At 35.4% G+C, this 25,223-nt stretch overlaps 1 protein-coding gene across 1 annotated transcript in view; it reads right to left on the reverse strand.

Annotated features, from left to right (window-relative positions):
* Nucleotides 1-25,223, reverse strand: part of LOC134844773 (uncharacterized) — a 73,660-nt gene that overhangs the window by 35,907 nt on the left and 12,530 nt on the right. The window contains exons 5-7 of the mRNA XM_063861588.1: nt 20,271-20,306; nt 19,217-19,266; nt 14,895-15,035 (exon numbers count right to left, since the gene is read on the reverse strand). Of these exons, the coding sequence (XP_063717658.1) occupies nt 14,895-15,035; nt 19,217-19,266; nt 20,271-20,306 (227 nt within the window). The remainder of the gene's footprint in view (nt 1-14,894; nt 15,036-19,216; nt 19,267-20,270; nt 20,307-25,223) is intronic.

The following is a 25,223-nucleotide window of genomic DNA, read 5'->3' on the forward strand; positions in this document are numbered from 1 at the left end:
CTCGGTGTACTAATTAACTGATAGACTTCCAACGCACTGAGTTTTTCTAACAACCTAGCATTAAAAATGGTTTCAATCCTGTTGAGATGGAAAGAAACCACCGTGAATAATTTGGAGCTTGAAAACTTGAATTGTTTTTACAACTCATTCATGCTTGAAAACATTAAACCATGAAGTTAGATTTTCCCTCAGATCTGCGCAAACCAATTGAATAAGCATATTAAAATAGACCTTTAACCTTTCAATTGAAACAATAATTACTCAAGCATTGCTTGTGTTATAGTATGAAATACTTACTTTTCCAAGTAATGTTGCGGCGCAAATATTGTTGCCGCAAACTTGTTTATTTTGAAAATGATTATTTTGATCAAAAACCAGCTTTTAAATACAGCAATTGCTAGGGATTTTAACACAGACTATTTTTGTTCCGACTTTCGTAGCGGAAGTAAGGAAATAACTGTGCTCGGGATGATTTGTTTTCTTCAGTCAATTTTCGACTCTCTAACTAGCAATTTTTGACGGAATCGTTATAAGTCATTCAAAAGCTATTGTTGACCTGTGATTATTTTGCGTAAATTTACAGGGGGTTCAATAGTCAATTTGGCAAATTTGGGACCATCAACGCGCGATATATTTCGCGCTATTAACGCGTAAGCAAAGATCTTATCCGTTTCAGAATTCGTTCCAAACTCGTTAAAGGAAGTTTATTTACCACAATTGATCCTTACTAGGAGCAAAATTTATCATCTTGTACTGAATATTGCGTGTGAGGAAAAGATTTTTGCAAAAAAAAAATCTCAAATTAAAAAAAATTTCAAAAGTTTCATTGAAAAAAGCTCTATATTTTGAGGTATGTTACTTGGTAAGTTTTGTTTGATTTCAAAATGACTGGTGCTGCTAATGCGTCATAAATGGCTCACCTTTAGCAACTATGTAGACTAATAATTGGCGTGCGTCACTTAAGAATTTTGAAGATTCAAAGTTTGACTTATTCAGTTTTTCCCAGTAGCGTTATCGGTCATATTTTTGCTTGTGTCTGCGAAGTGCAACTTCGCCTCTGTGTTATTTAAAATTAGCCGTAAACAAGATTGGGTTAAGTTTAGTCTCAAAAAGTAGAAATCAATCACATTTTTTTGCGCCTTCTTCTTTTTTGTAATTGAAGAGCGCAGTTTGCCCAACTTTCAAATGAATTTGTATTCAATGCATGGAAATATGCTTTTAAAAAACCAGATAGAATAGATAGGTTTTCTTCCATCGGAAAATGTGTCCTTATGAACTTTTTGTGAACTTTAAACTTAAGCCGCTCTATATTATACTTTGCTCGTAACAAAGAAACTGATCTTAAAAAAATCAAAATTCGAATATTGAATATAGAAATGAGCGTGAACAATTTCTAAGGTTTTTTTTCTGAAAAAGAAACCATGTAGAAAAATTTCACAACCTATCTAAGAGCCTGCAGCCTAACACGTTCATCGGCTGATAACCATATATAAACGGTTTTGTTAAACATCTATAAACAAATTCATTTATAAAGGAATTTGTTCCGAAATAGAGAAATTGCAAGAAAGTTAGGATTTGTAGAACAGTGGCCGTGACGATGGTCCAGTAACCATACCATTCTGGTTTCAAAATTAAACTTTAGTTTTCTTCTATGAAACGAGTGATTGCTTGGGGCCAGATTTATCCGGAGTTTTCTCGGAGGGGCGGGGGGGTGTTTTTTTCAAATTATTTTCATGTGTTTGGAACAACTTTTCGAATTTGATAAATGAAGCTCTCTTCATAAAATATAATACAATATTTTAGCTTCAAAGCATTGTCTTTGGATCAGTGTAAACATGCACGTCGCTTAATTTGTTCAAAATTTCTCGACACTTTTTTCCCATTTCAAAAGTTAGGTTTGAAAATTGTTCACTGATATTACAGGTCGGATTTTGTGCTAAAAAATACAATGCATACGCTATACGCTGAGGCAGTTTTGACACACTTGTTTTCTAATCCTCTTATTAACACAAGATAACCTGAAAGAAACATAGCCAACAGACAGTTTCAAAACATTCGTGAACGCAAATAAACAGAAAAATGCTGAACTGTTTTTAGAAAAACTGTGTGATGTTTTAAAGAAAAAAAGATGGATAAAAACTCTTTGAATTTCTACAACATTTTCGGACGGTATATTCATGATATAAATAATCCAATGTGAAAAAACTGAATTGAAAGATAACATTTTTTTCTGGGGAATTAAATTCCGCTTCTGATACTAGAGGTCGATCACGTTTTTCTTCATTGTTATCTTTTCGCGATTTGACATTAGAGTTTGACTTCGTTTCATTTGAGGAATTGAACTGAACATAAAGGAAAATCAAAAGTCTAAACGCGAAAAATAAATTTGAACCTGGACAAATTTCAAGTTTTTTTGTGAAAAAAACTCGAAAAAAAATTTATCGCGACTGTAAAGCATACAGGATTCTGAACTATGTACATCGTCTCCCAAATATATTGAACCAAAATCAAAAAAAAAAATTGGATCAACAGATTTCCCGGATTTTTTCATTTATTTGGGAAACATAAAACTAAAATTCAGTTTCAAAACGACAACTGTTATGTTTTTCGCGTTGTGTGCATATTTGTTTCACAAGATTGTATTTTGGGTTTTTTCAGAAGATCAAAACGAATGCAAACAAAATGAAAGGTCGAACCACGAAACCAAATTTTGAACTTTTTCAAAATATTTTCCTCGAAAACAAAAAAATCAGCACGACGTACATTAAAATCTTCACTTCAATTAATTGTGTAAAAATGTCCGGATAATAACGAGTTAATTTCATTCAGAAGAGGCAATATTCAAAAACTGTTTAACATTGACTCTTTTTTTGCAAAATTAATTGTTCAAGAAAACTGGATCAGTAGGTTTGTTTTTTCCCTTGACTTTCAGGAAAAAAGTTTTAAAAAATAAAGAAAGTTAAAAAAAAAAAGAGTACTCAAAATAGTTTTTGGTAACTACTTTATTTCTCTTTGATAGTGGATTTTTTTGTTTCACTTGTTGACCAAGAACAATTTGAATAATTTTAAAAGCAAATAATTTCAATTTAATTTGATTTTCAAAATAATAAATTGATCAATTTTCTTGTGACGTTTACATTTTTGTTGATCATTAGTAGAGTTTTTTTTCATTTCAAAATTAAAAAAGTCAAACCAAGAAAATCAAATTTGACCGCAAACAAATTGAGAGGTGTTTTCTGTAAAAAAAAAAACAACAAAAAAAATAACGAACTATTTAAGAATCTGAACTACGTTCATTGACTCTTAATGATGTTGAGGCTTTTTAAAGTTCAAAGACTGTGTATCAGCTTTTTTTTTGTAAGCTGATAAATATTAGAGAAAAACAACATAACGAGGTCAAACTGTGCACTAAGTAAGTGCACATTTTGTGTTTAAAAATTCCTGAATTCCAGAAACAAGTCTATAACAACGTTAAAAGTTTGTCTGAACAATCAAAGAGAAAGAAAGAACAAATGAAGAACAAAGCGAGTGTCCTTGTTGCGGAATCCGCTTGCAATTTTCAAAAAACATAGCTTGCTCCGTTATTTAGATGAAAAGGATTTTATTATTTTGGTAGGATTTAGCAAAAACAAAGTTTGTTTTGAAAAGTTTTCCTGACATCTTTAATGTTACACAGTTTGATAATACAGCAAAATATAGAGAACAGACACTTGGTAAAGAATAATTGACGTTATCGAAACCAAAAAAAGTAATGACTGAGTTTTTGTAAACTCCAACAATCGAATTTCCATGAAAAACACGAATAGCCGCTTGCTGTGCGCCCAAAAAGCGTAAAGTTGTATTCAATCCATTTAAGAAAACTTTTAAAAACTGTTTGCTATTATTAAAAAATGTTTTGATTTATTAAAATTATGGAACATGTTTTGGCTTGATGTGTTGCTTTCACTTTTTTCAAATCAGTTTAATTTCTATGTATATATTTTATTATTTCTGTGTCAATTGAGTAAATTAAATTTCAGTGTATTTTTTTCAATCAAACTGATTCGATAAGAAAATCAAGAAAGAGATAGATAGAGTATCAGGTAGAATGTTCCATTAAAATCTTTTAATTTTGAATTAGATAAGGTTTTGTTATAATCGACTAATTGCAAGACACCCTTTGTTTCCCAGTACGACAAAAAAAATCATAGCAAACCATTGGAAACAAAATTTTAGGTTAATGTTAACTTTTGAAATTTTGTTTAATTTTTCTTTTTCATCCCAAAAAGTTTCACAAGTCATTTCTTACTCTACCAATAATCTAGTTGAACAATTTATGATCTCCATGGCTCGCCCTATTCTAGGAGAACAAAAATGGTCCACCTTACCAAGCGTCTATTTTTATCAGATCAAAAATTATCGGTTTCAGAACCTTCAATTAGTCAAAATCCTATTTTTAGAAAAAATATGAAAATTTCAAAAATAACAATTTTTGAAATAGAAATCAGCAAAATCTTTTATTCCGAACTAAGAAACTTGACGCTCTGAACCTATGGTTTTACGCAAATCAATTGGTTCGCTTTTGTTAAGTTGAAAAAAAAATCTATTTTTAATGTAGTTCAAAATTCCTAAAATCGAAAAAATGAAAATTCACCGTGAAGGAGTTGTTTTTAAGCAAAAATAATGCGTTTTTAGCAATGTTCGTGCGAAGGACGAATTATGGTTCAGGGATGTTGATGGATACAAAAAAACATTTGAATTTGATCTCGGTTCAAGTTCTAAACACCCAAGTGAAAATTTCACATTTTCGAATATCGCCTCTAGTGAAGTTCAGAAAGTGTTTAAATGCGTCGTTAATCTCTCCTGATTGGTGGGAACCATAATTAAACATTATATAATAATAAAAAATATATATTTTTTTAACTTTTATTTTTTTTTTCGATTTTTTCAAATTTTTTCAATTTTTTACATTAAATTTCAACGAAGTTTTTTCGTCTCAATATTAGCTTCTAGCAAAAATTTGCTATACCACCTTGTTGGTCTACAATAGGGAAACAGAACATTTTCTGAAAATCGTTCTGATTCGCTATCTGAACATAATCCAGCGTGTGTACACTCTTTCCTGGTCGATTGCATGCAAAATTGAACAATTTCAAGCTAGAAACAAAGAAAATTTTCAGTTTTAGTTTTTTTTGATTTTTTCAAATTTTTCTGTTTTTTGTACTTGGCAATTATAAGTTTTTTATCTCGTTTTTTGACTGCAATTAAAAAATTGCTAGGCTACTGGTTTTATATGTCACAGGACAACAGAAAAGGTCCCCATGGTGAACTGTCTATTTGAAATCAATCAAAACTATCGATACCACTCATAGCATTTCTCTTCTTTTTTACTCAAAAATAATCAGTTCCTTAACACCAGATTTAAGTAGAGATTTCTTGAGTATAAAAAGAGAAATTAAATTTTATTGCAATAGGTTTACAAACTGCGGGGAGGATAGAACGCCGCTTGAAAGTAATTTGGTACTTAGCTTCAGACGAAGTGAAACTTTGCTTCTTTTCCAGCAGTTACGTGTGCTTAGCTTGTTCGAAGTAATCGTCCCTGTCTGTATCTGATTATTGTGTGGGGTTTGCTTCCTCAAGGAGAGTTTGTGTTTATTACTTTTGGGAAGAAAGCCAGACTGGTTTTCGATACCAGAGTGGGATAAGTTAAATGGTATTTGCAAAAACACCGGGGAAGTTTTTATGATCTGGTAATAAAATCAACTCATTCATGGTAGATATTTATTCTCAATAAAATAGAGTGAGTTTCATTCATTTCTATGAACCAACTGTTTTATTCAATCACTTCAACTTAAATGAAATTGAAGAAAACCCAGACAAAGCCAAACAGGTTAGTTTTTACTCTACATTTGCATAATGACGCGCTATGTCGTATCTAGATGCATCAAATTTTAACCAATCAGCAACATGTTTTTTGCTGCATGCTTACGTAGTCATACTTTAAGCGAGCTGCATTGAATTTTTAGCCAATCAGAAACCTTCGTTTTGAGGCAGAATTTAACACTCGGCTAAACGAATAAGACCATGTTTGAACATGATCCCATTTTCCGCGCGCCGAGAACAAAGTTTTTCCAAAATGTCAAAATGAGGCAAATAACAAGGGACAGGGTGATTATGTCAAAATGAGGGAAGTAAGTAGGGACAGGATGATTAAGTTATATACTACTGAAACCCAGCATTTTGGCTTCTAATTTGTTAAATGTTGCCGGTACTTGTCGAGCGAGCTTCAAACTGTCGAGATCGAAGAAGAACATTTTCGGACTATATCTGCAACTGTGAGACCTCGCCTACTTTATAAACTTTGGGTCACGGAAGAGTTTCGGCTCGACTTTGAAAGTCTCTAAGTTAATCGCAGTCCTCGACGATGTTGCAAGAAGAGTATGTCTTCTTGCAACACCGGTAATTGATAAATTTGATAATAGACTGTTTTTTTTCTTATGACCTCGGTAATTACCTCACTAAGAAAATTGTTTTTTTTTCTTCACAGATTAAAATGGGTTGAACTTGCTTCATTAAAAACTAACATGGCTGCAGTGGGTAGTTGCGTCTGATGGTTGAAAAATGATGGCCAAAGGAAGAAAAATTAGAAGCCAGTACATGAATAACGAAGTGATAGAAACGAAGAAAGTTGAAGAAGAACAGGAAACTCCAGGTCAGTGAGAAGAACATTCAAAGTCATTACAGGAGGACTTAGGAATTGCAATGAGTTAATTATGAAAGTGAGGAGAGAAACAAAATTTTGGGAGACAAGGAGTATACCGAATGAGGCGACACAGGATGAACAGATTGACAGAGAAATCAGAAAAAGAGGTACCTTTTCCTACTAGCAGGACAAATCTTTAAAACAAATATTTGAGGGGTAGAGGAAGTGGCAATTGTTGAATGACTCACCAGTCGAAATGATCACTTTATGTTTCGACCGTCTCAAGCAAATATAGGTATGTTTTCATCATCTCGACCAAAAATGCCATCTCAATACCGAAAGCTGATCTACTCTGTTTAGATTGGAAGACAAAATTACTTAAAGCGCAAGACGAACATTTACTACCTAAATTTATTGAAAAAAAAATTTCTTTGTTGATAGCAGCGATGTAGACAAACTAAGAAAAAGGATGGATCTACCGTGGGATCAAAACGCATAACGTGCAAAGGTTTGACGCAAATGACCGGAATTCGACTCAACCAAACTCCCAAGGCGACTAATTTTCTGACCATGCGGCAACTAACTCATCGCGACTTGTCCGCGAAATAAAACGCTGATCAGAATTTGTAATTTCGGTCGCGGAATTAACATCGACGCGACCGGCAAAGTCGAAAAATGAAAAAATTGAAGTTCTCAACACAGGTATCATTTGCTTTTGTGGATTCGGTCATTTTTATCTTCTGTAAAATGCCACTAAAAACTGAAAACATGAGTTTAACTTATATAATATAAACATGAGTATTATAAAGATAGCAGTCAATTTTGAAGAAAATTTTAAACTGCATGCAATTTGAACCAAGAACATTGCTATTAGAAGCTCCAAGCAGTGAACAAGAATGCCATCATGAATAAAGTACTCCATAAAGCGAGGACCAAATCTGCAAAATGGCACATAAGGTCTGCCCTAGTCGACGAAAATGACCATAATATTGTAAGATATTGTAAGATTCTTGCAAGAGTCTGGCAGAAAACTGTATTCTTTCTAAAATATACTAAGGGACTTTTTTCACTACTGAAAGAACTTGTTCTGTATGAGCTAGTTCCGAATGAGTTATCTTGCGAGATCTTTTAGGATACCCCAGTCAAAACTAATCAATCTTGCAAGAATCTTGTATTGTGTGAAAGTATGCCTGAGAAGTACTTCATAAACATAAATAACAAGGCAAAAAGTAAGAGGATCAACTTGATTTGAATACGGTTACGCCAGCCACTGGCTGCAAGATCATTTCACGTTCACTATAACGTTGACCTTGGCGGTCATAAGACGTTACATAATATAAATATACAATAATATATTCAGATAGTACGTACATACATTGACCTCTACACCACATTCCTCCTTCGAAACAATTCATTGTCAACAAAAATATCTAATATAGTACACCTAACAACACAAAATGGCTCTAAACTAACTCAGTTTAACAGTTTGACTGTATAACAGTTGGTTATAACAGTTCAACCCTTTTCGCTTCTTCGCTAAATTACAAGTTTTCGGTCATGCTAATTGCGGAAAACTCATCGGCAATGTCTAGGTAGTCCATCGCAAAGAAACCGCTTGAATCGCCACTACTCACGTTAATGACATCAACCATGCCGGGAACCATTATCACCGGCTCTCTAGCCTTTGTATCGCCCGCCTCCTCCACCACTGGTATGCATAGTGTGTACTCTTCCTGTTGGGCCCCCTGATCCCTTGGTGGTGTCACTTCGGGATCCACCGCTGCTTTCGGGGTCTCCAAATGAGGCATCTCCCCTTGCTCGTTGATCGTCGATTTGATCGGTGTGCTAATCCTAACACGTCGAGCCGTCGGCATTGTTGGGTTGCTGTCATCTTTTCCAATACACAGTAATAAGTCTCTACCCGCCTGAATTATCGCAATACGTGTTCTATATATATCGGCTTGATGTCGACGAGTTTGCCCAAGTTAAGAAATCTCGACTGTTGCGGATACGAGCTTCCAGTTCCTGGTATAATGACTGCAGGCGGAAGCCGTCTATAACAATTTCTGTCAAATCTGTGACTGATAGAACTCCCGATGTATGTTTAGCAATCCGGCGCAATTTGTTCCACGCGTCAACAAAATTTCTCGACACGTTCTGATCGAGACCAGTCACGTCGTCTTGGATATAGACTTGCCCCCAGTAAAAACGACACATCTCCTGGTCGAAATACGTGTCCTACGCACTTCGTCGCTGCGAACTTGGAATATTCTTTGGAGACGTCTGGGAAACGGGTTTTCCACTTTGTCCCCTACACTGTTCGCAACGTTAGTGTTATTTCCTCCTCTGTACCTGTTCACGGTCCTCGGCATGGCACTTGATGAAGCCTTTGGTTTCTTTCCCAGTCCTTAGTCCGATGTATTTTGTGTCCTGCCCACAACATTCTCAGAAGTCGATTCGCCAGCAATCGCGCTTGTAAAAAATCTGTCCCAAAAAAAACTTCGCTGGCCTTCGTTTCCTCAGTGGCCGTGTATTATGACCGGTAACCGTCGTATTTTGCTTGATATCAGTATCCTGAAATGATCCCATTTTTTTGCGTTGACGTGCCCTCTCCTTCTTCCTTAAGGTCCATTGAAAAGGTCCTAGCTAGGCGACGACAATTCAACTTCAGTAGGCTGGGTCTCCTGGGTCTCCATTTCCTTCGAAGTGTTGTTATCATTTTCTTCCGTATCGTCGTCGACCTCCTCGGCAGAAGACATCTCTATCGGGCTAGATGGAATAACCCCTGTTTCCATCCTAAGTGCGCACCCTCTGAACTTGAATATGGGGCGATCCCCCTTTAGTCGATTGATTGTTCGGCGGCAACGTCTGAGATTCGTTCTTCGTTTCCTCAAAACGGCCATTCTCCGCCGCCTGCTCCGATACCAATGGCTTTGGTTTTACTTGAACGCCTGAACTCATGACCGGGCTCTCAGTAAACACAAGTCCCTCCGACTAGCTGTCTATCGCTTTCGTTTTATCTGCGGTGCCGCTGGCATTCTCAATTTTATCGTTAGTATTCTCCCCGTATTTTCTTTGGAAGCTGATAACGAGGCTGTCCTCTGCGCATCCCCATTCTGTCTGGCGCTCTTCTGCACCTATATTCTTTTAGTTGACCTTGTCTTCGACCCACTTGCTCCCTCATTTTGGCCACCTAAACTTATTGAGCTGCCAGACTTATGAAAAAGTCTCACGGAAAACAAGTTGGCTGTATGAGTAATTTTGCGAATTACGCGTTCATTTAGCGGTTTATAATACGGATCCGATTTCAACCGATCTTTGATTTTTCGAAACATTTTGTAACATTTTTCCAAGATTAAGGCACGGGAGCACTCGATGTTTCTTCCGACAGCTTCGGAACCGTCATTCCCGAAACCAATGCGGTCAAATGTTCTCACGTTAGATACGTCGTCAAGTTTTTCTAGTTGCGATCTAGAAAAAACAACACATTGTTCCAATTCAGGATTTCAGACGAAGCCGAACGGGTGATCAAATTAGAAATCTTATTTGGTTTGCGAACAACATGTGCTTCAAACGGTGTACATCCCAAAGATTGATGTATTATACTTCAACTATTGTATAATATTCCTTTAATGCGACTTTTAGTCCCGGCTTTGGTTTCTGAAAAGAATAAGCCATCAGCCGATCACGAAAATTACGTACACACCGTTCGAACAGGCCGGTTGCCCGGTGCATTCCTAACGGCAAAAAAAAACAAATGTAAATTTTGGTGCCTGCAGAATTCACGAATCGATTGAGCCACAAATTTCGATCCTTGATCAGTTTGGATTACCCGCTCTATAGCGTGAAGAGTTATAAAGTTTTCCAAGAACTCCTTTATAACTCCCGCAGTAGTACGCGTTGTTATTTGAACCGTATGAAATTCCGAGAACCGATCAACGCAAATCAGTATTTATTTGTTTGCACCCAGGCGGATTGCAAGGGCCTCAAGAAATCTACTTGAAACTCTGGATTCGGCACTTCCATTAAGCCCATAGACGCAACCTCGATACCAGGAAGTACAGATTTTCTATTCTTACAAGAATTAATGCATTCCTCACAGTAACTTTTTGCGATGTCTCGCATCGTGAAGAGGCCTGCGTGGCATCGATGTAACCGAGCCATAACGGGAGCTCTCAACTGCGCTGGGATCCATATTTTGTCCTCCATGAATAATATCGTGTAAGGAGCATGAAACTTCGTGGCATAACGGCCGAACTAAGTGCCAAGATTTCGGATCGCGGTATAATTTTTCTCCTCAAGAGCATCGATAAAGCATTTTAAAACTTCATCCACTTCAGTCAGAATGAAAACGAACTCAGAATCAAAGAACTCCGGCCAATCGAACAAGATTAAGGGAAACTTTTCCGCTGGAATAACAATAAAGTCAGCCTTGGGCTGTCCCAAAGATTTCGTGACTAGTTATTGAAGGAATCTTCCTGTTGTCCGACATCGGGTTATCAACTTTTGCGAATTTTGAATTATCTGCTATCTCCAACGGATTAATCAATTGGCAATTGTTGCAGTTCTCTGTTCTGTAATGATTATTAAAACAAACTCCTGTCAAGTGACATTTTGGAGGCGTCAGTGGGTTTTTTTGCAGCGCATTCTTTCTGATTACGTAAGTAATATCCGTTCAGATTCGGTTTTGTTCATGACGTCATTTGCCAGTAAACTAGCTATGCCGCATTCTTTTACCGCCGGTGCAATTAGCCGATTAATTGCATTAAATTATGCAAAGACCGAAGTGTTATCTCGTTCTGAACCAATTGCGGCTTGCACTATTGGATGGTGGGAGATTTAATCCACCAATCCCATGTTTTTACCCGAGATAGGATATGCAATATTTCTTAATTGAACGGAAGTAATCTCAACCTAAAGGACGAATCTCGTTTCAGTTGTTTTCAAGTTGTTCTCTTCCGACAGACAAGATAATAGCGCTTTATGATCAGTGATTATTTTGAAGGGTGACCCTAACAAATAGCTCTGGTAGTGAATCACTGCCCGCACAACCGCTAACAATTCCAGCTGAATGATACTATATTTGAAGCTGTGCTTCATTTAAAAACGTGGATGAGATGGAAATGTGCTTCCACCTGTCAGGATGGAATTGTTCCAGGGCAGCCCCTAGTCTTTTCCTTGATGTGTCACATTTAACCCGCGTTTCTGTTCGCTCCCCCCTTTTTGTTTCATTGCATCAAATGCAAATTCATGTTTTTATTCCATTCAAATCTGGTATGTTTTTTATGAGAGCACAAAACGGCTCCGTTGTAGCCACCATGTTCGGGATAAACTATATAAATTGATTCATTGAACCAATCAACGACCTTGTGTCCGATATGTTTTTCAGGTCGTTTCAATTTTAGTATCAATTCCGCTTTTATTTCAACCGGTACCGTACTGGTATTTGACATTTTAAGACCCCAACCATTCGATTTCTTTCGCAAACAATGTGTATTTACTCCGTTTTACTGCCGCGTTATTTTCATTCGAAATTTGGAGCAGATACCTCACCTCCCTCCCGTGGCGTTCCGCCAACCCCCTTGTTGCTATCAGGATGTCATCCAAATAGCATGAACCCTGGCAAACGACCCACCATCACCCTGTGGAATTCATTAGGCATATCATTTAGGCCGTAGAATCCGGTTTTGAATCTATGCCCCAACGATGCTGAAATTGCATTGCCGACTAGTTTTTTTCACTCAATGGCATTTGCGAATACACGTACTTTAGATCTATGTGAGAAAACCATATCGGGTCTGTAGTATTACCACTGATGGGTTATGCTACATGATCCACAAGCTCGTTCATGTTAGGCATCTGGTACCGATTACGAGAAATTTGATTTTAAATTAACTTGGAATTCAGAGCCAACTTGACCGATTGTCTTTTTTGCCTTCAAAACCGTAGGTAAGATAAAAAACAATCTTTGGGGCACTTGCCTAGTCTCACAAAATGCCCATCTCGAAGTAACCCCTGGATGATTTTTTCACATGTGGCATTACGTGTATTTGCAGTCTTTTCCCTTCAACCCGAATTGGTTGAAGTGGCTCACGAAAATGTGTTCTAACCTCGCAATTTTTAACGATCCTTTACATTCGATCCTTTGCGTTTTTCTGTTTGTTTTGCGCTCTTGTTCAAAATCGTCTTGATAACGAAAACCACAAATTCTTCGTCATCCTGCTCTTCCAACTTTGTAATAACTTTTGTCTCAATTTGTTTTAAGCCGTCTGCATCATCAATTTGATTAACAGACAAGTTCTTGCAAAACCTTGCAAAATGTCCTCGACAACTATAATTCTGGCAGACAATTTTCTTTGATTTGCAATGATCCCTATGGTTGGGTTTCAACGGTTTCCCGCAATTGTGGCATTTGTCTAACACTTGATTATTAACCGCATTGATTGGTTCAAGTTTCACATAACTTCACTTTGACCCGCGTTACTTGGCCCTGTATTATTTGAGCGATTACCCTTAAATTTGTTTTTCCCAAATCTTGGTGTTTCTCTACTGACCTTTTGTACATGAGTTCACCCCCTCCCTCACAACTGCGAGAGTAAGTGCCTTTGGGCTCATTGCTTCCATACATAATTGTTTTTTGACTCTTTCATTTTTTCTTATTGAAGATAAAAATGTCACAAACAATCGATACTTCTCGATCCTCGAAATCAGAACCACGATTAAGGTCACTCAACGCGCCAAAGAACTGTTCCAAGGCCCCCATTATCACGTTGCTTTTGGCCGAAGAAAATATTTTTTTATTTGTGATGTTCGGTTCTTTCTGAAACGTATCAGTCGACGTTTTCCACAATTCGATCAAAGTCATGTCCAAAATTTTGCGTTAGGGATGTTTCTGATCGAAATATCTTCGTCGATGTTTTCCCAAGGACAAAAACAATTTTGATTTCAACCGTTTATCCGCGTCTCCTCGGATCGATCCTTTAATTATTCGATGCTCATCCTCCGGTTGTCGGTTTTCCGTCTCCTATCATGCTGTAATGGCCGTAGCATTCCGTGCCTCTCGATCAGTTCTTGCCTACTGATCCTCTGTTAGCTCTTAATGTAAACCTTTACTCTTTGTTATGATATATTTGATAGACGATTGGTTTGTGAACAATTTGACCGTAACGACAAAACCAAACTGATCGAACTGGAAAGTAAAATCAGCAGGCTAATAAAAACTCTTTTTATCAGCTCAGGTTGGATTCAATCACTGAATAAGGGCATGAAAATAAACTTAAAAAAACGTATGTCTTATGAGATTGTTTTGCATACAAATTTTTCATTGGAAAATTATTTGAAAAGACTGTCAAGTTGATCCATTGAGATATGTAATAACTGAACAAGAGTTAAAACTGATATCTACAAAAGAATATCAAATAAAATGTGAGCTATAAATAGAATTAAACTGAGGGGGGTCAATCAGATCTTGAATTAGAAAACGTTTCAAGTTGATTTAAATTATTTTCTGACCTGGGTCAGTTTTTTGAAAGGGGCTTCTTCGATTCAATTGAATTTTTTTACTCGTTTTTTTTTAATACTTGAAAATACAATATTATGGGCAGTTTCTGAGATTTTTGTTTGATAAATATGTAGAATCTGCTTTTGTTATGGGTAGATAAGATTATTTGAGAAAACAAAAAAAGGAGACACCTGAGACGTGCTTAGCGGCGTAATGGTGTTCTCCCGTTTGGAAACAATTAATGTAGAACAAACTATTTAAAAAAAATTTGATGAACTTTTCAAAAAATAGATAAATTTGAAAAAAGGTTTTGCTTATTGTTTCATTTAGCATGCCTCAGTCCAATTTTAAAAAATTTCTAAGAGGGATTGAATCTACGCTCGTACGTTTATAGCGTGATAGATACGTGCGTTCATTGTCTCAAATTAGCCGAATTGGCAATATCTAACCCCCCCTCCTCATAACTTTACAAAAAATGGTCACAGGTGAAATATTTTTTAAAATTTGAGCTCAGGACAACAATACTTTTCGAATGATATGAAAAAAACCGTCAAAAAAGGCTAGTAAAAAGTTGAAGTTTGGCTGGAGAATAAAAACAATCCCGAGCACAAATACTTTGTCGTTTTCTTCGGAAGTCGGAACAAAACGACTAAGACTGTTTCGTTCGCATTACATGCATGGCATAAAAATTAACTCGAGAAATTAACTTACTCCGATCCGATACTTCCGCTGTCATCGAATATGAATATAATGTCCGAAGGTGGCTGGCTGCATTTCATGCACTCGGCAACTTCCTGGTCCGAACCATTCAAAAGTTTTTGAGACTTGTCCAGAAAACGTGCCCGCATTGCCCTGATAACAAAAAGACCACATTTTAAATTGACTGTTTCTCTCCCCCTTCTGTTATTTTTTACTTCTTCATTTTGAGTTCTTCCTCCGTTATTAAAAATGGCATATTGACTAATGGAGCCATTTAAACACATTGGTCTTCATGATTAGTTATAAAAATACTCGTTACCCTGTAAAACCGATGCTTATCTGAGGTGGTTCAAAAGATTAGATGGGATTGAGGGGAGAAAAAATTTTTGTATAAGTTGTTTTATAGAAATTTTTTACTATGTCAAACAAGTTTCGAGTGTTACAATTTGAAGATTTATGTTTCTCAAAATTGTGAAGTTTTCGAAATACCATAATCGATCCAAATGTTTAATGTGATTTTGTACGCATATACACAAGAAGTGTTTTACTAATAACTTATAATAAATATGGGACGAGAAATTCAAAATCGAACTATTATTTTTGAAGATGAAAGATTTTGATACTTGTTTGATTTGTCATATAAAAAGTCGTCGCGCCAAGAGTTTGACAGTCACGTCGCGTCAGATTCAGAACCAAATTGCATAATCTCGTCAATTGTTTTAGCCCGGAATGTATCAAAATACAGTAGCAAAAAGCCTGGAAACTTGTGAACACAAAGTCACCAAAATCTGGTTCTTTTTCCGGACCTTCGTGACTTTATAAACAGACTGTTCGGACTTCATGTCCGTATTTTCATGTCCGTCTTTTCAACTTTTAAGGACCTACGTTCAGGTTCTTACAATTTTCTAAACTTTATGCTACTTTATTATGTCGAGACATTCCGGAATAAAACTCACGGCGCGACTGTGCGTATTGGGTCTGGATCAGCATTTAGATGCTGGCGGAGCGTTATGAAACTCTGTAAAAGTATGGTATCTCGATTCGGTAAATATTTCGATTTGGAAAGTATGATATCTCGAAAATATTTAGAATAGTCAGAAGGCTCACAGTTTTTCACTAATACGAGCGAGCCTTGCTTGGGCTCCTTTTAACTTTTCTTGTTCAGACCGAGGGGCTTCTTTGTTTAGTTTGGTCTTTGAGATTAAAGTTAACTGTTCGTTGCGTTATTGGAGCTTTGTCTAGTTGTTGGGTTTGACATCTGCGCATCTGCTTGTGTACGGTGGGGTGTGTGTTGTGTTTTTTTTTGCTGAGTTTGAAATGACTTTTTTGTATTGTATTTTAGGCCACTGTGTTTTTTCGCATGTGTTTTAGGCAGTTGAAGTCGTCCTTCTCGCTTAGCTGACTATCTAAGAGGTGTGTCTGGTGCGACAGCTTAGTTTCTAATACGAAGAAAGCTCGTTTGTTGCGCAGCACATGGTATTTTGCAGAGGGTTTCGGCACCCTGTGCTTTTGCTCCCGTACAGCATGTCTTGTGTTGTGGTCTTTAATATGATGTGTTTTCCTATTGACGCCTTTAGGTGTGTTTTGGCCAGGCTTGCTAAGGTTCGTCATTCTGTTGCTTGCTCACCCCAAGAGGTTGTTTTCTTATTTAGATTTTCAGATTGCGGTTTTTTGTTCGTTACTCCCATGAGCTTCGCATTTACTCGCATATTGTTTTCTCTTGCGTAGTGTTTTTCAATTTGATGTGATTGAGAGTAATGACCGCGATGAAGACTCTTATATAGGTATTGGTGGTTGTCTTGCCTGTTTTGCTTTTCAGGAAAAAGTCTCAAAATTTTTTAAAAAGAACAGAAGTGCATGCACTTTTTGAGGTGAGCTCAAATTCATCTGCTTAAATTTCGTAAATTGCGCTCAACAATTACGAACATGGAATTGGAGCAAAAAACATAATCAGTTTCTATTTTCGAAGATGTTTTTTTTTCAGAATCATAGAAAAGCCCTCAAGTCGTAGTTCGGATAAAAAAGGTAGCTCAAAAAATTACTCCGTTTTTTGAGCAAACTGATTATCAGTCTCTCAATTTTTTTCTCATCGCAGTTTTTCTAAAAAGTATTTGGAGCTTAAAATCAGCAAAAACTTCCATGATTTTGGAAAAATTTGTGGAAAAAGATTTGATTTAAATTTTTTTTTTTCCAATAACAGCCTTGGTCGGACAGATGTGCTTACATACATTTCATTGTGCACTCAAATTTATATATGCACTTGTTGAGTTGATTATATATTCATCTGCTGAAAGTTAGGTAAAATCCACTCTCCAAATACGAACGTAGAAATGGCGAAATAAACTATGAAAAAATATCTATCTACGAAAATGAAAATTCAATGGTTCAGTTTTTCGACTTTTTTCACAAATTGAATTTTTTTGAGGGTTAATACCATGTTTTGTTCACTTTGAAATTCAATTTTTAAAAACTATGATTTTTCTAAGGTTTCGTTGCGATCCTTGCTCTTTTTCAACTTTCAGCTGACCATACATTGAAAATTTCATTGCGACTTAGGTCACTGCCGATGTTGAAGTCAAGGAGCGAAAATAATTACAAAAAGAAAAAAGAAAGTTATTAGTCCCAAACTTTGTTAAAGAAAACGTCTGTTTTTTCAATGCATGTTTTGCGCTCAAAATCTTTTTGATATTGATCATTTCATAAGCTTGATTCTATCACCTACTTTTTTGGCGATATGTGATTTACATTGACAATTTTATGTAACTTATCGCATTATTTTGAGCTCAAAATTTGATTGAAATCGACCATTTTTTTATTTTGTTATTTAAATTTATCTCAAAATCTGTTCAACCTGATGGTTTTCTTTGAGTTTACTGAACACTTTTGCGGTCAAAAACTGAAAAAAAACGGCCTATTTTTTCATTCAATTTTTTACTCGTCTCCCCATCTCACATGATCAAAAAGTTCTTTTGCTCTTATCCACTTCACAATCCATATTTCCAATTGTTTATTTTTATAGTTGTTTTATGTGATTTCATGCCTAAATGTCTGATGCTATGAAGAAAAATAAGAAGAAAAAATTTATTCAAATAAGTAAGCTAGTTCACCATGATCCTTTCTCTCCAAATTTTCAATGTCAAAAAATATTTGCCATGTTAAATTTTTCCAAATTTTCAATGTTAAAAATATATTTAAATATGGAGGGAAAGTGAAAAAGAGCGGTTTTACGGTGTAAACATTTTAAAAGTTGAATAACAAAACTAAATGTGTTTTTCTTGGTTTCATATTTTGATATGCCAGTTTTGTTAACAATCCGGATATCTGATCAAAGTTTTCACACATAAAAGATAGTCGGTGAGGAAAAACTCCCGTGAACTTTTCACGTAGATTTTGCCCAATAACTGATTCAAACTGATGAATTTCTATAATTTCTTTGCATATTTTTGAGCTCAAAATCTGTTTTTTTTAGTGAACCGTCGGCTGATTTGTTACATAAAATTTTGCCCAGAATCTGGTTCTTATTGATGATTTTCTATGATTTCAATTCGTGTTTTTGAGCTCAAAATCGGATTTATACTGAGCATTTTTTTGATTTGGTATATAAAATGTTGCCAAAAATTCGGTTCACATTGTTGAGTTTCTCTGATTTTTATTGACTTTTGTTCTGATTTTTTTGTTTTTTTTTTTGATATTTTCCTGAAAATAAATACACAAAAGTCAATTTAAAACAATTTTCCATGTTATGAATTGCGGTAAAAGGTGTCAGCGTGACCAGATGAACAAGTTTTTACAACATTTATAACATGCCATGTGAACAAGATTCGAACAGCACTTTTTTGTTGTTTTACGAGGGGTTTAGAAACTATAAAAAGGCTAAACTTTTTGATTATTAGTTTTTAAATAACCTTTTTTCACAACTTTAGCAAAAAAAAACGACTTAAATTGATTGGTCTTCGAAAATGGATTTAAATGGATATTAGTAACTTTTGGATGGATTTAAGTAAGTTTTGGATTTTTGGATAGATTTGAGTGAGTTGGAAAGTCCATCTAAATCGATTGAAATTGTCTTTGAAATCAATTGAAGATGGCAAAATTTCGATGCATTCTGTCAACGTAAATTTCAAGCGAAGGAGGGAAAGCGGAAAAAAACCCATAATTTTCAGAAAAAAATCAATTTAAATTGAATCGATTCAATATTTGTTTCAGTTTGTAAATCTACATTGTAAATCAATTTGGATTGTATCAATTTAAAATCTATTTCAATTAATCAAGGAACTTTTTTAACAGTGCGGGTATAATTGCGGACGAAAATTTAAAAAAAAATGATTACCTACCCGTCATCATCATTGAGGCCAGTCATTTCCACCCAGTAGTCCCATTGTTCCTATAACCAAGTTTAAAATTAAAATTCCAATCAAGGGTACTAAGGGTAAATTTAGATAAGCGAGTGGCGGTTGCTGTGCAGGTTGATTGTCCGACCGTTAAGCAAATTTTGGATTCAAAACGATTTTATTTTGCAACTAACTCAACTATGATACTAGATTTGTCAACTATGATACGTCAACCAGCCATCTATTTCAAGTAGTTTGCCATGCATTTTGCAAACCAAACTCGTATTCATTCGTTTGTGAAATCTTATCAAAAAACCCTGCAGAGCTATTTTTTGATTCTGAAGAAATTTCAAACAAGAAACAAAGTTAACACCCCCCCCCCCCCCCAAAAAAAAACAAAAAAAATTGTCAGTTTGTATTCAGCCGGAGTTTGAATTTTTAGCCCTCAAAAACAGGCAATATAAGCCCGGTGTGATGTATTTAACCTAAGCTAAACGCTGGGTTGCATCCTCTAAGGTGATATATTTGAGGAGAAGGACGACAACTTGATCTTAAAAATTATTTTTATCAAAACCAAGAAAAAATGTTCTGATATTTTTCCACTAAAGTTGATATTCCAGCGAATTCGACCCCCTGCCGACCCAATGGGAGTGTCCCCCTTTTGTGGTTATTTGAGATATCCATTTTTGGCTGACTGACCCCAAAACTTAACAATTGTGAGGGGGGAGCGCGCGCCGAAAAAACGCGATTTTATTGACAAAATTTTCCAAAAATGCCTAGAAACGTCTTTCCGGCCTGTTTTCTGAAAAATTTGCATAAGTCACAGAAAATTTTGTCAAAAAACGGCCTTTAAAGTGATTCGGGAGAATTCAGCTAATCAATTTGGTCGACCTAAAAAAAATAAGTTTTATTAATCCAGTGGTAGGCCTTTGCCCAAGAATCTGGGAAAAATAATCAGAACAATTTTTGCAACCATTACCAAAAAGTTATATGATTTTGCCAAGCAACCAATTCCTGCAAAAAAGTTTTTTTCTTGAACATAAAATGAGCCAATTACCTCGGTCTGCGATTGCGCGGGTACTGTACCATGTTTCTAAAACAGATCAATTTGATAGCAAGCAGAATTTGATATCATAATGAAGAATCCTCAAAGAAACATGTCTGAAAATTCCACAAGGTTGTTTTTATTCTTTTTTTACTTGGTGGCTCCCAGAGACGAACAGTTAAATCTTAGTGCAGCTCAAGCTACAAAGTCTGCGGAGTCCAAATGAAGTTGCTGAAACGAAAGTCTTGCCACGGCAAAAAGGGTGAAACAATCAGCAAAAATCAATCATATCGATAATAGTTAACAATTTTACATTTGGTGCGTCTTTTGTTTGCCATCAATTTATAAATTAAACGCAACCTTAATGATTTGTTCTGGAGTCTGGTGATTCGCAACTTTTTTGCGGATTCCAGAAGTCTCCTAAAATCTTGCTTTGTTAAAAAAGTAGGGGGTAAAGAGTGACAAGAATCATTGGATGGAATGAAAAAAAGTAGAACTACAGACATTTGACCTTATCGAAACAGTATTTTTTCTTTTTACTGGACTTGTGGCATTTGCTCAGGGGATGAAAAAAAATCGTGGAAATTGTTTTTGAGTTAAGGTTGTATTTTGAGAGAAAACTCCAAGATCGAAATATTAAGCTAATTACGTATGCACTATCATTTCACTCAAGCGCGGTGACTTGATCAAAATGCACTATCATAGCACACAAAATTGATCCAAATTGAATTGAGGCGAACAATTTAACCCCTCTGTTTCACATTTAGTTGCAAGAAATATACTTTGTTACCTGACATCGCTTGCCTGTGGACTTTTTAAATTTCGTTGAGCTTTTCGTCAGTTAGAATATTTAGTTTTTCATCTCGATTCAGGTTTTATTTTGTCAATGACCTGGCAATTTAAACATTTCAAGCGATTTTCGCCAAGAACATTTCTGCCAAGAACATTAATTTTCAGCTTCTCAGACATTTTTATTTATTACAAACAAAAATGTACAATGAAGAACCATAGCCATTAGAAAGCTTTCAAATATCAGATTCACGCACTTTTGACCAGACCGAAGAGCTTATCCGCTGGCTGCAAACAATCGGCTAAGAAGTGGTAAGAAGCGCAACAATAAGTGTTTCCCGCTAATTCGTATTGCCAAAATTTTGATGCTCAAAAAAATTTAATTGTCTTAAACAAAGCATATTGCGTCAATTGAACAATAATCTACATTAAAAAATCTTACTTTAAAAATTATCGGGTAAGTTATGTTTACCAAACGATTTTACTTTAGGTTGCCTGACGTGCAATCACCTTGATACGCGAGCCCGTTTTTCTTGAGGAGACACAAAGATCTTACCACTTACTCAACATCCAGGTAATATTCCGTTGATTTTCAGTTATAGTTGAATTCAGTTTTTCCTCTCACGTTTTTTTAAAGTACTATAGTAATTCAAAAAATTTATGTTGAAAAACTGAACTTTATCTGTCAGTGCTTTGATGCTAACTTAAATTGGGAGAAAAAGCGTGAAAATTGCGAGAAATAGAAAAAAAAACAAAATTCAGTCCAGCAATCAGTGGGTTTGGCCTTCGCATGTTTTGAAAACTTTAGCTTCGTTTTGGGTCATTCAAAATTTCAACTTCAAATTAAAGAAGTTCAAAAACTTTTTCGTTCAAACTCGTTTGAGTTCGTAAATCAATTACAAATTGATAAGATTTTTAAAAAGTTTAGAGCCCATAAGATGTAATTATGAGCCCAATTTTTTCGAGAATTTTAATTAAAATTTAAAAAGAAAGATTACTTTGAGAATAATTAATTATTTGGTTTTTATCGAGTTTTTGAAGAGTTTGCTAACAACATGGAGACTGATACATTGACATTTGTCTGTACTGATATCAACACAAATGCAAATGTGAAAGTGTTTAATTTCGGATATAATTGAGCTTAAGTTTTTACTAAACGAGCAAGGAAAAAATGATGAAATGAAAAAAAAATGGGAAAGTTTTTTTTGTATAGTGTACGGGCGCAGGATCGGTTCACATCGAAGGACGGCACATTTCTTTGGAAGCACCTTTTTGATGCTCGCAAGATGCAAGACGTCATTCAGCATACGTTGAAATTTTCTTACGAACATCTGCATATGGGTTTGGAGTACCGACGAACAAAAGCTTGTCATTATTAGCAGTGGGCTTACGATGAAAACACTCCTTCAATAATCTTTAACTTCATGTTTTTCCAAGATAAAAGTATTATCTATCAAGCCAGAAAGGTAGTCAAAACGGTGCGAAACAGCGTAAAACAGGTTCATTCACTTGAACGGTTGCATGCCCGAGAGTGAAATGGAAATTCAAAAGGCAGCACAGGACTTAGATATGATCACAAGTTCTCTTAACTGTGGGGTACAAGTCATGGTAAACAATCCTTCCGGGCATAACAGTACATAGTTTGTTAACATACGAAACTTTAAGCAACTGAAGAAACTAGATGCGGTTAAGCAAAAAAAAAGAGTTAAAGCGAGTAATGAGCTGCTTCTGGAGAAAGTCTCTCTAGCCAACAAAAACAAGGAGTCAAAAAAGTTGAAGAGACTTTCTAATCCAATGCATTGATGATAGCGTCTGGAAGCGAAACTGACTACAATTTTACTTTGGACTTGATTTTTGCGTAACTGTAAATGATCATTTGGCTTGGTTTTCAAGTAGAAAACATATAGTAAAAACAACTTTTGATGACAAATTGTTTCACGCAAATCGCATAATTAGGTAACGCGAACTCTGAATAGAATCCAAATACTAGTTCAGATCGAGATTAGATTGTTTTAAAATTCCAAATATACTGTTTTCTCCCTCACATCTGTTTGGCGAGGAACTTTCATCTTATATAATTTTTTGGAAATATGTCGATTCGGCTTCGCTTCAGGATAGTTTATAACACTAACAGTAAGACAAAAATTTTCGTAGAGTTACTGAAAAAAACCTGATGGTTCGCGCCTTGTCTTTTCCAAGTTAAAATGAACCTTGTCGCTGTAATTTCTGAAGTTCGGACCAAATTAAAATCTGAGACAGATGATTAGTTTCTCTCCAGTGATTTCCGCTGGGTAAAACAAGAAACTAACAATCTTGAAAATCCAGAATCTCCGTAAGTGTAAGTTTCGCATGAAAATGACGAACAATTTAACGGGTAACATGCATCAATCGGCAGTAAATTAGAAAACCTGATTCCTGAAAACCAAAAACAGCATCACCCCGAAAGCATCAGTCCTTGTTTTTTTTTTCGAACAATATATCGAAAAGCTTTCGTGAAAGCCATGGAATGTACAAATACAGCACTGATTGCTTTATTATAAATTGAGTTTTGTTGAAACATCTAGAGAAACTAGATTGTGAAGCCATTCAAGTAGCCAAATTAGAGGAAATAAATAAAGATGGAGATGAATAAAACCCTAAATTTTTTCGGTCAAGATCACTTCTTACAATAATAGCAATATTTTTGAGAGGTTAATATGTAATCGTGTGAGAAAATTCAATGAGAATTTTTGTTTTTTTTATTAAAAAATTTGGACGTTGTAACAAACGATCAATTGTCGACGCAGTTCTGACCCTAAATGAACACATCGCAACCAACACACACCAACCCAACTAACTTTCCTGGATTTCTAGAAAGCATTTGATACAGTAGATCATTCAATAATTCTGATTAAGCTCAAGTGTTTTTGCTCTAGAATGCCAGTTCGTCAACTTTTAGGTCATACCTTGAAAATCGCAAACAGCAAACTAAAATATATCGACAAAAAACAGAACAAAACTTGTTGCCACAAGGTTCAATTCTGGTTCCTTTCGATTCATATATCATCTCAATGATCTACCGGTCATTGATCAATCCAAAAACAGATTGGTTTTTTTGCAGTTGATACAGCACTGAAAACAAAGGAAAAATTTAAAAAACCATGTCAATATAATAAGCATCTAAAACTACTGGGACACAAATAATAGAAGAATTTCAATACTCGCAAAACTTGGGCGTAAACCTGGATTTGAATGGAAAATTTTATAGCCTCATCAAAAAATCAAAAAAGTTCTGTGAAATCTTTTATCAAATATGCATAGAGTTAACCTCAAAACAAATGATCATAGCGTACAAAACTTTTATTCAATCATATCTGCAATATGGAATACATGCATACGCTAACACTGACATCTCATCAACCACACCTCTTTAAATGAAAATTAAACGTATTACCAAAAACAATTTCTAGAAAGGCAAAAATGACAGCCCAAAGTTTATTAATTTTAATAAAAGAACTTTTATACCAAATTTTGAAATTATTGACCAAAGGTCTCATAAATGAGACTGAAATAGACAAAGTTTGAAAAGACGAATTAACTCAAACCAGAGAATGCGTAATGTAGCAAAACAATTACCGATAAATAAAAGCTGTCACTAAAAACAATTGTTGCATAAAACGTCAGAAGTATGCTCAACATGGGCATCTAATTTTTCCCAAATTGGATAAATTTTATCAGAACAGCCACGACGGAACAACTTAACCATTTCAATCATGGAAAATTATTTGTTGGAAAACGGGAGGCTCACCTACTTAAAATTGAAAATCAAAGTGTTGTTTCTCTTTCGATTTTTAGAAGTATAAAAACAGAAAAATTGCGAGCGCAAAACAATCTATCTTTTTTCTGAATTGAGGCGTTCAAAAGAAGTCTCTTGCAGTCTAATGGCGTCCTCCCAAACTGTTTTTTGTAAGCGAAAACAAAATGAAACCTGCGATTATATTGGTTACATTCTGCTGGAAAAAATGAAGTCTTATGATTTTTATCAAATTAAATAGTGATTTCGAGAGAGTATTTTTCATTTTTCTACCCACCTCACATAATTATCAATTTCACGCGAAGTAAACAAAGTTGTTTAAAACATTGCATGTGCGAACAAACTGCTACAATTTGATTTGAGGCGAACAATTGGCTCCCACT

The sequence above is a fragment of the Symsagittifera roscoffensis genome, chromosome 4, assembly GCF_963678635.1.
Source record: "Symsagittifera roscoffensis chromosome 4, txSymRosc1.1, whole genome shotgun sequence".
Taxonomy (NCBI): Eukaryota; Metazoa; Xenacoelomorpha; order Acoela; family Convolutidae; genus Symsagittifera; species Symsagittifera roscoffensis.